Source organism: Sceloporus undulatus, chromosome 3, assembly GCF_019175285.1.
Source record: "Sceloporus undulatus isolate JIND9_A2432 ecotype Alabama chromosome 3, SceUnd_v1.1, whole genome shotgun sequence".
NCBI classification, from domain to species: Eukaryota; Metazoa; Chordata; class Lepidosauria; order Squamata; family Phrynosomatidae; genus Sceloporus; species Sceloporus undulatus.
Window position 1 is genome coordinate 256,177,566 of NC_056524.1, and position 16,968 is coordinate 256,194,533.

The window sequence follows — 16,968 nt, forward strand, 5'->3', positions numbered from 1 at the left end:
GAATGAATTCTGTCAGTAATATAATGCCAAATTTGCTATTGAGAACATTTATGTCCTATTTTTGTTTTTGGGTACCTTCATGTCATCTCTGATTTATGGTGACCCTAAGATGAGCCTATCGTGGAATTTTCTTGGTAGAATTTATTCAGAAGATGTTTGCCGTTGCCTCCCTCTGAGACTGAGAGAGTGGTCAGCTAGTAGATTTTTATGACCAAGCTGTGATTTGAACTTGGGTCTCCAGAGTCACAATCCAGTGCTCAAACCACTACACCACAGTGGCTCCCTAACCTCCTATGGGTTTAAGAAAACAACCTGAAGTTTTAACTAATCCAGAATCAAGTCTACAGACATGTGACTCTTTGGTTCTGAACAGCAACCAGATTGCAAATGCAATTTCGTAGCCAATTTTATCTGCCTTATTAACAAAAGTTTGGGATGTGGGTAGCCATACTCTGGTCCATTGTTTTATACCTTTCATGCCCATACCACTCTTCTTTGTTATCCAGAAATAATTTCCCTACTACTATTCATATGCACACAGGACCCCAGAATGGTCAGACAACAGCAGATGCTGCATAGGTTTTCAGCTGTGCAGGCCAATGGTATTGTTTTGTACCAAGCACACAGATTGTCTTTATTTCATGTTGTTTGTAATTTCTAAAACAAAACAAAACATTTATTACATAGTTTCGAGTGTGTTTTAAAATTATAAATAAGCTTTACAAATGAGGAAATAAAGAACAATAATTATGTTGCTGAAGAGTATCAGGAAAGAGCATGGTTTCCTGCACATCAAATACTGACATTGTAAAAACGTTGATTTTCACTTAAAACTGTTTGGCAGCGTGATTGATTACATTTCTAAAATAATTAGCATCTTTTTTTAAAACGTCTTTATTAAATTATTTTAACATATATACAAACAATGTTGCATATGCCCCATTCCCTACCCCCTCCCACACAGCTTGATAGAGTTTAGAATCAATACACTGTTTACAATTCGTACCTAACATTCAATATGTGGGATTTGATTACATTATTGACTTAATTGTTCTACGTATTCTCTTTAACCTTCTCATGCAGGATTTCCCAACCCAAATTCCAAGCTTCTACTTTCCTTTTTCCAGTATATTTTAATCTTCTATCTCTAATAATCTCAAACAGCAAGTTATCTGCCAAATACTTATCTACCTTGGTCAAGTTCTAATTTTTACTTTCTTGCCATCCTGATACTATTACGACCTATGTTGCTTTTCATATATATTTTATTGCTTTCTCTTTGTTATTTTTCAATCCCTTATTCTTGAAATTTAACGCTATACAATTCTCTTTGCTCAAATGAACATCCTTGCCTATAATTTTATGAATCTCTCTTATCACTTCACCCCAAAACTTCTGAACACACAAACATATGCATGTAAAAACCCTTGGACCCACCACAGTGCCAACATTTAGCTGATAAATTGTTATTGAAAAGTGCTAATTGAGAAGGGGTCCTATACCATCGCCCTATTAATTTCAACTGTTGTTCTTTTATTCTAGTGTGCTTGTTTCTCTTAACTTCTTGAATCCACAATTGTATATTTTCACTTGTTAAATTTAAATCTTTTTCCCAAACTCCTTTCAAAATGTCTATAATTTTAAACTAATGCTCTAATATTACTCTATATGTAAATCCAGTGATACCTTTGCCTTCATTTAGCATCTTTTTGATAATCGTTTCCAATGGTTTTACTTTATTTTCCTTCATATTTTTAACTATATCCTTTAACAGTTTATTTATTCCAGCTGCATGGACCCAATACGTCTTTCCAATTAAGTTGATGAGGCTCTCCATCCCACATGGGTCGCCCTCTTCATCAAGCAGGTCACCTATAACTCTTATACAGTTGGCCCTTCTTATACACGGATTCAAGCATTCACATTCTGAAAATGTTTTTTAAAAAGTATAAATTTCAAATATCAAACCTTGGTTTTCCATTTTTTATAGGGGACACAATTTTGCTATGTCTTTATATTTAATGGGACTTGAACAGCCACAGATTTTGTTGTCCACAGGGGATCTTGGAACCAAACCCCAGCATATAACAAGGGTCCACTGTACCTTCGTATTTTATTTTCTTTAGTGTTCTCCCTAAGTCATCATTATTGCTGGTATTCAAACTTTCTATAGAAAACGATTTAAAGTTTCCATTTACCATTATGTTTTGCCATTTCCCCCAGATTTGTTTAGTTACACTCAAGGGGCCAGTCAGATTACTTTTATGCTTCTGTCCACTCAATCTAATTACTGAGCTGTGTTCCATTTTATTTATTGACTTTTTTAACCTTACCCATTTCTTCTCCCTTTCATATTCAAATTCTAAGATTCTTTTTATTTGGGTTGCTTCAAAATATATCTCTAAAAAGGGGATATTCCAACCTCCTCCTCCTTGATGACCATAAATTAGTGCATTTGTAAATCTAGGGTTTTTGTTGCCTGAAATCCATCTTTTAATTGTTCTATCCCATCCTCTTATTATTTTTGTAGAGATCCTGTAATGTGTCCCCACCACCTCACAATTCTTTACTTCTTTGTGACCCACCCCACCTGTGGGTTTTTAAAGGTCAGTAGCATGGATGGATGTTAAATCACAGGCCAAGTGGATAGTTAAACAATAATAAAAGTTTATTTTAACACAAAACAGGCAAAGGTAACTTTGACATAAAGTTGTTACTATGTCTTCTTTTGTTACATATATACAAGTCTGGTTTTAACTTTCTAGTAATAACTCAGCCGCACAAGCTGTACTATCACTCAAGAAATTATGTAACCCAAACCCCTCTTTCTGAGTCTGGCTACACTGAGTCTCTCGTTTCTAGACTCTCCAGAACTAATACTGTCCCTCTCTGGACCTAACAGACCCTTCCTTGGTCTATTATCAAAATACTGTTCCCTCAGTCTCTAATCCTAACTATTTTCCCCACTGAACTCCAGCTTCATCCCTCAGGATTCCAAACCCTAACTGACTCAACCCAACTGCCAAGCAGAATCTTTAAACTCCTCAGCCAGCACCTGATTGGCTAGTGGATGTCTGGCTTCTGATTGGCTGGTTTGTAAGTCAGTTCATCACAGATCCTTACTGGAATTGTTTGAAATAAATTTGGGTAATATCATTTTAAACATCCTTACTTTTGTAAGCATATTCCATTTTTGGCAATTTATTCATTTTTTTAAATTTATTTTCTTCCATAAATGGTTATAGTTGCCTTGTACTATCCTATTCAAAGTTTTGGTTAGAACTGCTCCCAAATACCTCATCTTCTTTATCCCTAGCTTTAAACCAGTAATAATTTTTATTTTCCCATGTGGTTTTTAGGAACAATATTTCTGATTTTTGCATATTTATTGTAAGACCAGATAACTTCTTAAATTTATCAGTTACTTCTACTAATCTGCTAACACTTCTGAATGGATCTTAAGTAGTTATCTGCATCATCTGCGAACAAATTTAATTTTAATTCCTCTTTACCAACATAGTAGCCTTTAATAAAATAATTAGCATCTGATGGACCTCTTACTGTGTTATTCACCTTGTGCACCAGCAGTGAAAACATGGCTTTCTTGCTGATGTGCCATAATTAAAGGCTTTTCTGCCATTTGGCCTGTCATGGCTTTGCCCATTTACATCATGCAATCATTTGGCCCTCTTTTCCCCCCCTTTTCAATCATTGTTTGGAACTTCATGTTCTTCCATTCATTGATTAAATTATCTGTTCCTGTTGTGTAGTTTCCTGGGTTACAGATGGACTAGTATATATAGACATAGATATAGATATGTAATCATATAAATTGCTAGTGGCTGGACATGTTCAATAACGGAAGAAAAGTTAGATGTTTTGTTTTGTATTTTTGAATAGCGTGCATGAGGTGTTTATTGTCAAAAGCAGGCACTTTGCTGTGGTGGTAATTTCATTTAACTACTAGCAGCTGTTGCTCGCCAAGGTGTGTGAACCTCTGTTTCAAATGCTCCAGTTGCTTGTGCTGTGGAGAAAGCAGCCTCAGGTCAAAAGCTTAATTCATAAGGATATTAATGATATTCTCTCCCCCTCTCATTTCCCTTTCTCTTGTGCTTTCATGTAGAGTACAAATAATGACTGCATTTTCTCTGAGACAGTGAAGCAGCACTCAGATTTTTATTTATGCCACTGTTGCCTGATGCTGCCCAGCAGCGTTTGCCTTTTTAAAACTGAAAATGTAAGTGCTTTTCCTTTGAAAGCAGACCTCCTGAGAAATGGAAAATCTCCCTTCAAGAAAAGAAGGAGAAAATGTTGTTGTTGTTGTTGTGTACCTTCAAATATTTCCAACTTACAGCAACCCTAAGGCGAACCTGCCATAGGGTTTTCTGGGCAAGATTTGTTTGAAGTAGGTTTGCCATTGCCTTCCCCTGATGCTGAGCGCATGTGACTTGCCCAAGATCACACAGAGGGTTTCATGGCTTATTGGGAAATTGAACCTTGATCTCCAGAGTTGTAATCCCAACACTCAAATCCTGGCTCTTATCTACTAAATAAAACTTTAAAAGTCAAGGGCAAAGGGAATCACTGTACTATTCACAATTCCTATGTTTGATCTGCATGTCTTGAAATGTTAAAAGGAAGTTTAGTATGGTGACATGAAAGTTCCTGGAAGATCCTTACAGGGGGCAAAAATGTACTGACGACAAAATTGCAGCCTTGTCATCTCCTGAGCATTCTTTCTAGGAACACTGTGTTCTGTGTTGTCTGTACATTATTGTTTTGTTTGACATTAAAATGCAAGAGAATGGAACTGATTCAGGCTGTTAACCAACCAAACAAACAAAAAACCATAGGTGAGTAATATTTCTAGGGATTGCCTCCTCCTCCACTTGTAAAATGGCATTTTCTTCCCCAGGTTTTGCTATATAGAAGTTTTTAATGTTTCCATTAAAGCATAGTATGTATCACACTCTTGAGCTTTGACTTTGAAATCTTAATAGCATGAGGTTGTGACTGATCAGCTAATATATCCAGGATTGTGTATTCCTCTTGAGATGTACAATATTGTAGGTATTTTGGTTATTTCCCCCCACGTTTGGCTTTCTTGAGCAATACCTGTTGGAAATGTGGAATATAAATACTCCTTATAAATAAATACAGGTTGCAGTTCACAGAATATGGGTTGATTATATATGGTAAAAATGATGAGAGCTTGACCAATATCCTCCCACCTTCTTCTTGCTCTACTTGAGGCTCCAGCAGTTGTCTTCACAGACTCTCAATCTCCCAAGTTCAGCCTTAGCAGAGTGAAGGAAAAGAGAAGGACGAAGAAGGGCTTGTTAACTTTTATCATCTTGCACCATTCTTCATTCATAATTATTGAAAATGAAGTGTACAGATGTACAGGTGTACTCATGAAATGCATTTATTTGGTCTGTGAAGATATATAGCAGTCAAAAGGTTCTAAAACTCTTCTAAGGCTATATATCCTTAGATCAGGAATTTTCCCCCTTCAGTTTGCATCTTGTTGTTTTAAAAATTGTTTTCAAATGCTGTGGAAGAAAGTCCATTGATTTCATTACATTGCAAAGGGATCCCATACCTCAAATCACATTATTATTATTATTATTATTATTATTATTATTATTATTATTGCATTGTAGATTTGCACAGTGCTGTACATAAAACAATAAATATATAAGAGTAAACCTGCCTATGGCGTACAATCTAAGAAACAATAGGATAATATATATATATAATACATAGCAATACAGGAAATGGTTCAATAAAATAGGCAACAAAAAAGAACAACAAATAGCAAATGATAATCACGCAATGCCTGGGAACGCTTCTCTGAACAGGATGGTCTTCAACTCTGTTTAGAAGCTGGTTAAAGAAGTGATGGCCCTTACTCATGGGGGAAGGAGGTTCCAGGAGTGAGGGGCAGCATGTGAAAGGGGGCGAATCCTGGACGGGGCAGAGAAAATCCTGGGCTGGGACAGCCGACATTGACTACCAGAATGGAGGGCCCGAGTGGGAAGGTGAGGAGAAATAAGGTCTGATAAGTAAGGAGGGGCCAGCCCATGGAGGGCTTTAAACGTCGACAGCAGGAACTTATACTGAATGCGGAAAGGGAGGGGGAGCCAGTGAAGGGGTGCCAACACAGGAGAGATATGGTCAGAGCGGTGGGTGGATGTGATAATGCGTGCAGCTGAATGCTGGACAGAAATTAAAGGACGGAGGTGGAAGCCCAGCCAGGAGGATGTTACAGAAATAAAGTTGTGATACCACTAGGGCATGGACCAGAATCTTGGCAGTAGAGGCGGAGAGATATGTCGGATTTTGGCAATATTGCATAAAAAGAATCTACATGCCTTGGCTGTGGTCTGGATCTGAGGGATACACGACAGAGAAGAATCAAAGATAAAACCAAGACTGCGGGCTTGCTGAACTGGTTGAATAGAAATGTTGTCCACAGAGACAGAAAAGGAGTATTGAAGGGTGGGCTTAGGAGGAAAGACAAGAAGCTCTGTCTTGGACATGTTGAGCTTCAAACGCCGATGGCGCATCCACTGCGAGACAGCTGTGAGACAAGAGGAAACCTGCTGTTCAAGCCTTGGAGAAAGGTTGGGGGTGGAAAGATACAACTGGGTGTCATCAGCGTACAGATGGTAGGAAAAACCAAAAGAACTAATGAGTTTACTTAAGGACAGTGTGTAGAGAGAAAACAGAAGGGGACCCAGAACAGAGCCCTGGGGAACTCCAACAGATAAGGGAACAGGGGACGAAGTCTGACCACCTGTGACCACTGCAAAAGATCTGTCTGACAAATAAGATCTAAACCAGTCGAGAACAGAGTCTGAGAACCCAAGGTCAGAGTAAACCTAAGTTGCATTGTGTCTTGGAGCAGAAAGTTTTTGAGGCAATGGCTTGTGGTTGATTTCTGTTCCCCTGACTAGAACGTAGGGGAGAAACAGACGAGCAGTAAAAAGCAGCTTGAAGCTGCCTTTTCCAAAGCCACATTGAAACCCCACCAACCTCATCACCTGCTCCCATGTCATGACCACATGGTTTGGCTTCAAGTCGTGCTGCCGGGTACTTTTTTAAAATTGTTCCTCCCACCATCCCTATGCATAGTCACAGGAGCACACTCCATTGGTGACTGCCATCCCATTGAATGGCCGTCCCTGTGAACCTGCACACATTCGCATGTGCAGTGCTTCACCAGAACAGGGCATTGGAACAGAGGCATGCCCATACAAATGCTGGCAAGGTAAAAAAATAAAAAACCATGACCGCTCTTTGACTGTTTCATGCTTGGGTGCACTTTCCAGCTGGCTTCATGGCAAGCATTGTCTAAATGCCCCACCTTGTAGCCAGCTGGAAACCTGCTTATTTTGACCATCTGTTTTGCCCCTTAGTCTGCCTTTCTACCTTTAACTCTGCATTTGCACTGTAGTCATAATGCCAGCACTGTGCACAAGATTGTTGAGGATTATTGAGGGAATGGGTGTGAGTGTGGGTGTAAGTGTTTAGAGCACCTCAAAACCATTATATAAGCTTTAAATTATAAATGCTGTTTCTGCCACAAGTCTTTCTTGCCCTCCCTTTACACCCTCTCCCTTGAGGTTGTTTCCCCCAGCCTCATGTCATCTAGTTTAGACAACACAGGGAGAAACCCCAATGGCAACATTGGGCCTGATACTGTCAGTACAGATGCGGATCCAGAGGATCCAATCTGACCCCGGGGTAAAGAGCCTTTACCCCAGGGTAAAATAGCCCTGGTTTTGCACAGCGTTTGTATAGGCATTCACACTTACATTTTTGTCCCAAGGAGATCCAGATCTTCGCAGTGACATAATACTGAATCAATGTTCCCACTATAATTTACGTGCCTGAATCTCTCCATGGCATTTACACACATGGGATCGATTCAAATTGGAGGTGCCTCCATTTTCAGGAATGATCCCACATGATCCGGATCGTTCAGTAGTGTACTCACACTACTGAAGATCTGGATTACTCCAGACCTTTACAAAAGATTTGGTAAGGGACCCGGTGGGTTCCTCCCACCCACCCACCCCCGGCAAACAGCACTGGGTGCATTCAGGGCCAGTGTGAACATTGCATAAATAACCCAGTTTCACATTTCCATAGTGTGAATGGGGCCTAAGAAACAGAAAAGCTGGACTGGACTGACAGCCCTCCTCCTACTTTGCCAGTGTTCAAACCATCTGAGAAGCTCCTTAGTTTCCCAGTCTTACCTGGAAACAGGGAGCCTGGCCATATGGATGAGCAACTTGGTGGTTTCTCGGATGGTTTGAGTGTTGGCATGGTAAGGAGCGGCCTTGAGTCATGGATCAGTGAGGAGACAGGTATGTGAACTTCTGCTTGTCCCCACACTGACTAACCTGGGTGAGTACTGGGGCCAGGATAGCATGGGCTCAGTCTGTGGTATCCTGCCTCATCTGCTCAGTCCCCAGATTTTCTTGCCAGAGCTATAGCTACAGAGTGAGAGAAATGAGGGCATTCCCTCTCCTAAATGAATTCTTCTCCTCCCAGTGAAATTTCTAGCATTGCAAAGAGTGAGATATTCACATCTAGAACACTTATATTGGCTGTATTCTGATTCTTTTGATGACTGTAGCTGTCCCTTTTCTTTGGATGCCTAAATTATATTTCTAAATGGTAAACTGAAATTCTAAGTGAATGCCATGCTAGAAATTGAAGGAAAATTTCACTGGGTGGGGGGCAGCATTCTAACTTAAGGGGAAATGCTTTAATCACCATCATAGCTCTACCATGTTTCCTCTTACTTTCATCTCTTCAGGTTAAACACAGTTTTCCATACAAGATACTATAACGGAGCTGTTTCACATTTGCTTGTATCAAAGGTGTTCTTCTGTTAGAGAATATACAGCTTTTCTCTCATAGTCTGACTCTGTCATAGACAATTGAAAATCAATATGTCCTCCTGCTGCTCCCCCTCTTTTTTAAAAAAAATCCTTGTGGACTCTGCATTTCTAGTAACTACACAATTGGATTTATCGTACACACACGCAAAACTCCTCTTTGTCTGTACAGCACCCAGCCATGCTGCTTTGAAATGTAACAAGGAGAAATCATCAAGGAATACAAAATGCCTATTTCAGGATCTAATTGAATTGTACACATTTACTCAAGATATTAGATGTCTGTTGAAGTTTAAAATGTTTGTAATCAAGATGAAACTTTTAAAATGTTCTAATCACAACATAAGCCTTCCAGGCATAATTAAGATTAATTGTAGTGGCTATTTTTCCTCTGGTTAAAACTACTTGCTTCTTCAGTTTCAGTAAAAGTCAGTTTTAGGCAGTGGCCATACTGTCTGGGACATTCTGTGGTTGCCATTCAAAAAAAGTAACTTCCAGGATCTGCCTAAAATTGTATGGTAACACATTAGGCATCTGGAAGCTTTACATGTTGCAGATACTACTTAGAAGTATATTTCTTATTCACTTGCTGATATGTTAGCAAAAAGATACTTGAGCAAGAACAATATTTGACTCATACTGTATAATAGAACAGAGTCTCAGAGAAGATGAGTCTATGCTATAACATTATGTGCAGAAGAACATACATTCAAAGACGGAGTTCTCTGCCATTGTGAATATCAAAACAAATGTTCCTAAGATGGGATTGTTCTCTGACACTGTAATAGTGATTACCAGTTGAAGCCAATTCAAGTGCTGTAAAACTTCCTCTAGAGTGCCACATAAAGATTTTAAAACTTGGCTTCCAAAATGACGACTCAGAGATTATTTGTCTGCTGACAATTATGTTTGGAGGTCTTAAAACTTCCATAAAAAGATTAATATGTATCTAGTCCAGCATAATTTTGTCTGCCTGATTTGCACAGTGTTTCACAAAGAAATTTAAACCACTGAAGTGCAAACGTGATATTGTAAATAAAGACTCCTCAGTTGGTTTGGCTTGAAGTGGCAAATGTAACTTCAAGCCAAGTCTCATCATTTGAAATTAAGGATGGTAGTTGTAAATTGGTGGTGCTGTCTGGGTACTTAAGGGTGTTAAGATCTTAAGTTTGTGAAATGCATTGCTACTGACATTTTGATAAGTAGATGTAGGGCCAGCTTGGTGCACTCCATGATTTTGCCAGTCAGGAGCCATCCTCCAGAATTATGCTCCCTCCCACCTTACTTACCCCTTCTTCATTGTAAATTCTCCCTCCCTTTATTCCAAAAATGGTTTAATGTTAAATCTGTAAAAATGCTAGCTGACATCAATATAGACTGGTTGGAAACTGAGACTTAAAGTTGATTTGCAAACTCTGATGAAGATGGTTAGGGTTAGCCATGGATCAACATCATTGCTAGTGCTTTGAAATTTTATTTTTTGACCACTGGCTATGCTGGTTAGGGGATTCTGGGAGTTCTAGTCAAAAAGTGTAAGCCAGGCTTGAAATCCTGCTGCTAATGCCTTTTAACCATGTTTTAGCACTGGGGGGGGGGGTTATTTGCAGCCAGGGGAGGAAGCATTGACACCTTATTGTCTGAGCAGGCAGAACATTTCACCCCACAGAGGTAAGATGAGATTTCTTCCCCCTCCCCTGCATCAGTTGGCTGTGTTGGCCAAGTGAGAGGAGAGAGTTTCCTTCATAACTCTGGGCCCAAAGTGTGTAGGGAATCAGTTTTATACCTGCATTTCATATGTCAGGCACACTACTTTCCACAATGTCTTGTCCTACGCCATATTTTAATTGTGCATTTGTTTTAAAGCAGTTATGAACCACTGCAGGTCAGTGAGTTGCTTTATATGTGAGTCAAGTCCTGGAACCCTCATACCCTAATTTAATTCAGTAAATCCAGATTTATTCTGAGAAACATTAGTTTCAGCTACTTATGTCCCCGCTGTAGCTTTTAGAAGTGCAGAAAATTCAAAGAATTGCCTGTCCATGCAGTGAAGTGGTCATTTGATTGTGGTACCAAACCCTAGTACAGCACATGTAATGAAAAATGATCAGATCAGGAGACAGAACATTAAAGCAACGTGAATGTACTTTGCACACTATAGACTAACACATGACTCTGAGCATACGACCAGCCTTAACTGAAAGGTTCTACAGCAGAGATGGGAATTATGCGGCCTTCCAGATGTTGCTGAACTGCAATTCCCAGCATTCTTCACCATTTCCTAAACTGGCTAAGAATTCTGGGAGTTTTAGTCCAGCAATATCTGGAAGAATGCATGATTCCCACCCGTGGTCCAAAGTAGGGATGAGCAACTGTAGCCTTTCAAATCACCACATCCACCATAACCAATGGGAATGGATTGAGGGGGTTAAAATCCAAAAACAACTCAAGGGCCACAGTTTACCCCTATAGCAAGACAATAGATTCCAAGATGGGAAGTTCTATATAACAGAATGGATATGAGATATTTAGGGCGCTTTCCCATTGCACAGTTGTAGCAGTATTATAGTTCACTGAATCACCAGAGCTCTCAGACTGGAGATTCTAAATGTCCCTCTCCAAACTACTAACCCCAGGATTCCATAGGATGGAACCATGACAGTTAAAGTGAAATCATAGCAATATAATTACATAGTGTGAAGAGCATTTAGTTGTGTTTAGAAAGCACATTAAGTTCATAATGCAGTGAAAAATATCTAAACTGAATATCTCTCCTTTTGTGTGTTTTAGGTTTATTCCAATCTATAGGGGACCAAGTCACACCTACAAGGTACAACGACTGCTGGAATTTACCTGCTATGCTTTTAGAATACAAGCTGTAAATGATGCTGGTGAAGGACCTTTCTCAGAAGTGTTTACCTTCAGCACAACCAAATCCATTCCCCCTGCCATCAAAGGTAAACAAGATTTTCCTCCAGGTCTGGGATCTCATAGAATAATAGAGTTGGAAGAGACCGCAAGGGCCATCCAGTCCAACCCCTTGCCATGCTAGACATAAATTGCCTCTCTGATGTTTCGTTTTCCCTCAAAATAAGTCATATATCAAATATCAAGTGATGTATTCTGGGTTTACCTATTCTGGCCATTGGCAGTCATATAAGTGTCACTCTCCACTTTAATGCTAATTTAAAGGAATAATCCAGCCTGCTAAATCCTGCTTCTCCCAATGTAGGTTCAGCACCTTGGGTAGCTCTTTTATAACCTGCAGTGGATTTACCACATTACTGATGTGGAAAAATGCCATTGGGCAGATGAATTAAAGCAGCTGCCTTAGGTAGCAAATGTGGGGCTGAGACACAGAGGAGTGTCAAGGTGTAGGACAACAGAGGTATGTGGGAGTCGCAGCCAAACCTACTTTCCCAGATGCACTGAAGGATGCTGCCGATTCACTATCACTGAAGACAGGGGACAGAGAAAAGGCAGAATTACTCAACACCTTCTTTGCCTCAGTCTTCTCAGAAAAGGAAAAGGGTGCTCAACCTGAGGATAATGGAGCAGAGGACATAATAGGGGAATTTCAGCACAGATTAAGTAAAGAGATAGTAGAGGAACACCTTGTTAATCTAAATGAATTTAAGTCTCCGGGACCAGATGAACTCCATCCAAGGGTATTAAAAGAACTGGCCAATGTAATATCGGAGCCATTGGCAATCATATTTGAAAACTCCTGGAAAACAGGAAAAATCCCAGCAGACTGGAGGAGGGCAAACGTTGTCCCCATCTTCAAAAAGGGGGAAAAAGAGGATCCCAACAATTATCGTCCAGTTAGTCTGACATCAATACCAGGAAAGATTTTGGAGCAGATCATTAAACAGAGAGTCTGTAAACATCTAGAAGGCAATGCCATAATCACAAAAAATCAACATGGGTTTCAGAGAAAGAAGTCGTGCCAGACAAATCTAATCTCTTTCTTTGATAAAATTACCAGCTTGTTAGATGAAGGGAATGCTGTGGATATAGGATATCTTGATTTCAGTAAGGCCTTTGACAAGGTTTCCCATGACATTCTTGCAAAGAAGCTTGTAAAATGTGGACTAGACAAGTAAACTGTTACTGGATTTGTAACTGGTTGGACGGCGAACCAGAGGGTGCTCACAATGGCTCCTTTTCATCCTGGAGAGAAGTGACCAGTGGGGTCCCACAGGGCTCTGTCCTGGGCCCAGGCTAGTCAACATCTTTATCAATGACCTAATGACAGAATTGGGAGCTTACTTATCAAATTTGCAGATGACACCAAATTAGGAGGAATAGCTTACCCCAGGGACAGGATCAAGATCCAAATGACCTGAATGACTAGAAAGCTGGACCAAAGCTAACAAAATGAAATTCAACACGGAGAATGTAAGGTATTGCACTTAGGGCGGAAAAATAAAATGCACAGTATGGGGGGCACCTGGCTGAATGAAACTGTGTGAAAGGATCTAGGAGTCCAAGTAGACACACAAGTTGAACATGAGTGAACAGTGTGATGCGGCTAAAAAGGCCAAGCAATTTTAGGCTGCATCAATAAAAGTATAGAGTCTAGATCAAGAGAAGTAATAGTGCCACTGTATTCTGCTTTGGTCAGGCCCCACTAGATTTGGTCCATGTTTGGCGCCACAATTCAGAAAGGCATTGAGAAACTGAGCGTTTCCAAAGGAGGGCGACAAAAATGGTGAAGGGTCTGGAAACCGTGCCCTATGAGGAACGACTGAGGGGCTGGGGTGTTTAGCCTGGAGAAAAGAAGGTTAAGAGTGTATGATAGCCCTGTTTAAATATTTGAAAGGATGTCTATTGAAGAGGGAGCAAGCTTGTTTTTCTGCTGCTCCAGCGAAACAGGACCCGGAACAATGGTGCAAGCTACAGGAAAAGAGATTCCACCTCAACATTAGGAGGAACTTCCTGACATAAGGGCTGTTCGACAGTGGAGTGCACTCCCTCGGAGGGTGATAGAGTCTCCTTCCTTGGAGGTCTTTAAACAGAGGCTGGATGGCCATCTGTCAGGGATGCTTTGATTTGGATTTCCTGCATGGGCCGGGGTTGGAATGGATGGCCCTTGCGGTCTCTTCACTCTACAACTATGATTCTTGATTCTAAGACAAAGAATCATAGCTAGTAATAGCTGAAGGTGTATGTGTGGGGGGTGGGGTTGTCCTTTGCCTCAAGCAGCAGCAAGCTTCCGACTGCCTGGTGGCATTTCCTTGTTAAGTCCTCATATTTGCACAGATAAGTTTCCAGCTGTGATAGGTAATTCTTACTGTCTTGGTACTGATCTCATTTATTATAGGCCAAAAAAATTGAATTAATTGAATCAAATATGTAACAATTTTTTTAAAAAATTAAAAAGAAGAAAATTATTCATTTGCTGCAATGTTCCTTTGGATGCATCTATTAATTTGTGAAATCTTTATTTTTAGCACCTCGAGTAAGACCGTTGGAAGGAAATGCCTGTGAAAGTGCATGGGAGGCGGGTACTCCCCATGAAGGGAGATCCAGTCAGTTACATTCTAACAGATACTGGTTGGAAGAGAGTCTGAGTACAAACAGGTAGGAAGAGGTGCTATATTACACAAAGTACCTTATTCTTATTTATATGTTTCGTTTAAAAAGAAGGAGTTCTGTTTATAATCATTCTAAATTCTGTAACTACCTGGGAAGTTCAAAAGAATTTAAAAATAAGTTGTATTCAGAACTATTCCAGAAAAATATTGTGACTGCAGTAATCCTGCCTGAGGATGTTCCGACATTTTTTCTAGACGAGCTAATCCAATATTTTTCTACTATATACATTCTTAGTTCCACAAACACGATGATGATTTTCATCCACAGCTTGAAAGTAATGAATTAAATTATATTTATATTATTATTTATTAACCTTCATTTATAGCGCTGTAAATTTACACAGCGCTGTACATACAATCTTTTAGTTAGATGGTTCCCTGCCCTCGGGCTTACAATCTAAGAAGACACACACAAAAGGAGAATGAGTGGTGTGGGGAATGGGATCAGGTCCAGCGTTCTTCTCCCCTGCTGCCTTGCGCCGGGACACCGCCGCCGCTGACGCCGCTGACGCTGAGCCAGGACTGCACCCCTTTGCCGGGCGACCTCTCCCAGTGGTTTTAGAGGTGCGCTTCTGCGCACCGGCCCGGGAGTGCCGCCCTCGGACTTGGGGAACACCCCTTGGACCAGGGACTGTGCTGGCTTTGCGTTTTGCGGCCAGCTGGACGCGAGGGCCCTTAGGACCATCTAGGGGAAGTTTTGGGAGGGCCCCGCTGGTGAGAGCGGCGGGATAAAAGCCGGGGAACCGACCTCCCAACACGCCCCCTGCTGCCTTCGTCCGGGACACCGCCGCCGCTGACGCTGCCCAGGACTGCACCCTTTGCCGGGCAGCCTCCTCCCGGTGGTTTTGGAGGTGCGCTTCTGCGCACCGCCCCGGGATGCCGCCCTCGGACTTGGGGAACATCGCAGTTGCGGAGCTGCGCAGCTGTGCAGCTTTCATCGGGCGGGGGTGGGTGGGGTTAGCCTGAGGAGATGAGGATGCCTGCAGTGGTTGCCCTCTGCTCCATCAGTCGCCATAGAGGGTTGGGGGAGGTTAGGGATGCGGGGGATGCCTGGGCCGGGGATGTCTCTGGGAGGTCGGAGCTCAATTGGGTTGTGTGTGGGCAGGGGAGGTATGGCGGTGGGAGAAGGACTTGCGTTCCAGGGGAAGGCGGGATAGATGCATTATATCTATCCCGCTTCCTGTCCCCTCCCAACCTAAAGGACGCTGAGGGTCTCTCCAGCCGTGCCACAAAACCCTGTCGCTGCTCCTGTGCAATGCCAGGTCTATCAACAACAAAGCCCACATCCTCCAGGACCTCCTGGAGGACTCTAAGTGTGACCTGGCTTGCATTACCGAGACCTGGTGGGGCCTGAAGGGGATGCTGTGTGGGCTCAGGCCCTACCTGCTGGTTCTCGGTGAAGGACCAGCGCAGGTTAGGTGGGCGGGGGTGTGTGGCCTTGGTACACGGAACCCCGTGCCCCTACAGGAACCACATCCGACAGACCTCCTACATCGAGTGTATTTACCTGACCCAAAGGCTAGGGACAGTCTGGGGATTCTGTTAGTGTATCGGCCACCCCGTGCATTAGCGGACTCCCTTAACGACTGACACAGCTGGTCGCTGAGCTGATGTTGGAGACGCCCAGGCTTCTTGTCCTGGGCGGTTTCAACACTCCCTCACGGCCAGCTATGTTCCATCCGGTGCGGCTCTGGAATTCATGGAGACCATGGCGGCCATGGCCTGTCCCAGCTGATACCGGGTCCCACGCATTGCGCGGTAATACGCTTGATTTGTCTCTGTTCGGATGTGGAAAATCCGTGGCGGAAATTGCTAATATTTCCCCCTTGTCATGGACGGATCATTCCTGGTAGAGGCGAAAATCAAGGCTTCTACCCAGATCCCCCCCGGGGGTGGTGGACCAGTTAGGATGGTCCACCCTCGAAGGCTGATGGAACCTGAAGGTTCCAAGAAGCCTTGAGGGGCTCACGGTTGGAAATGACGGCGACTCTGTGTGCCCTCACGGTATTTGGAATACCGGTCTCTCTGGGGCTATCACACGAATCGCTCCCAAGCGCCCTCTCAGGCCCGCTTCCAACGCCAGCCCTGGTATACGGAAGATCTCCGGGCGAGGAGCGGGTTCTGCGACGGCTAGAGTTACCGTTGGCGGACACCTTGCTTAGACGACAAGACTCTCCTAGACCGACTGTTAAAGGACTACGGAGAGGCAATACGAGCAACAAAGAATTCGTTCTATGGTGCTCGTATTGCGTCCGCAGAGTCACGTCCGGCAGAGTGTTGTTCAGGGTGGTCAGGGAGCTACTCAGCTCCCTCCTGCCCTGAACCAGATCCTTGAACCTTCTAAGGCCTGCTGTGACTTGTTCAATGACTTTTTCATGGATAAAACTTCTGTATAAGCAAAGGTCTGAACGCCGATATTATGGCAGAGCCTAGGGTAGAAGTGGTCCAGAGCCTCCGCG

At 42.2% G+C, this 16,968-nt stretch overlaps 1 protein-coding gene across 1 annotated transcript in view; it reads left to right on the forward strand.

Moving 5' to 3' along the window:
• The window catches only part of FNDC3B (fibronectin type III domain containing 3B), a 435,900-nt gene that overhangs the window by 394,029 nt on the left and 24,903 nt on the right, over nucleotides 1-16,968 (forward strand). The window contains 4 exon segments of the mRNA XM_042458543.1: nucleotides 11,700-11,866; nucleotides 14,366-14,418; nucleotides 14,420-14,458; nucleotides 14,460-14,495. Of these exon segments, the coding sequence (XP_042314477.1) occupies nucleotides 11,700-11,866; nucleotides 14,366-14,418; nucleotides 14,420-14,458; nucleotides 14,460-14,495 (295 nt within the window).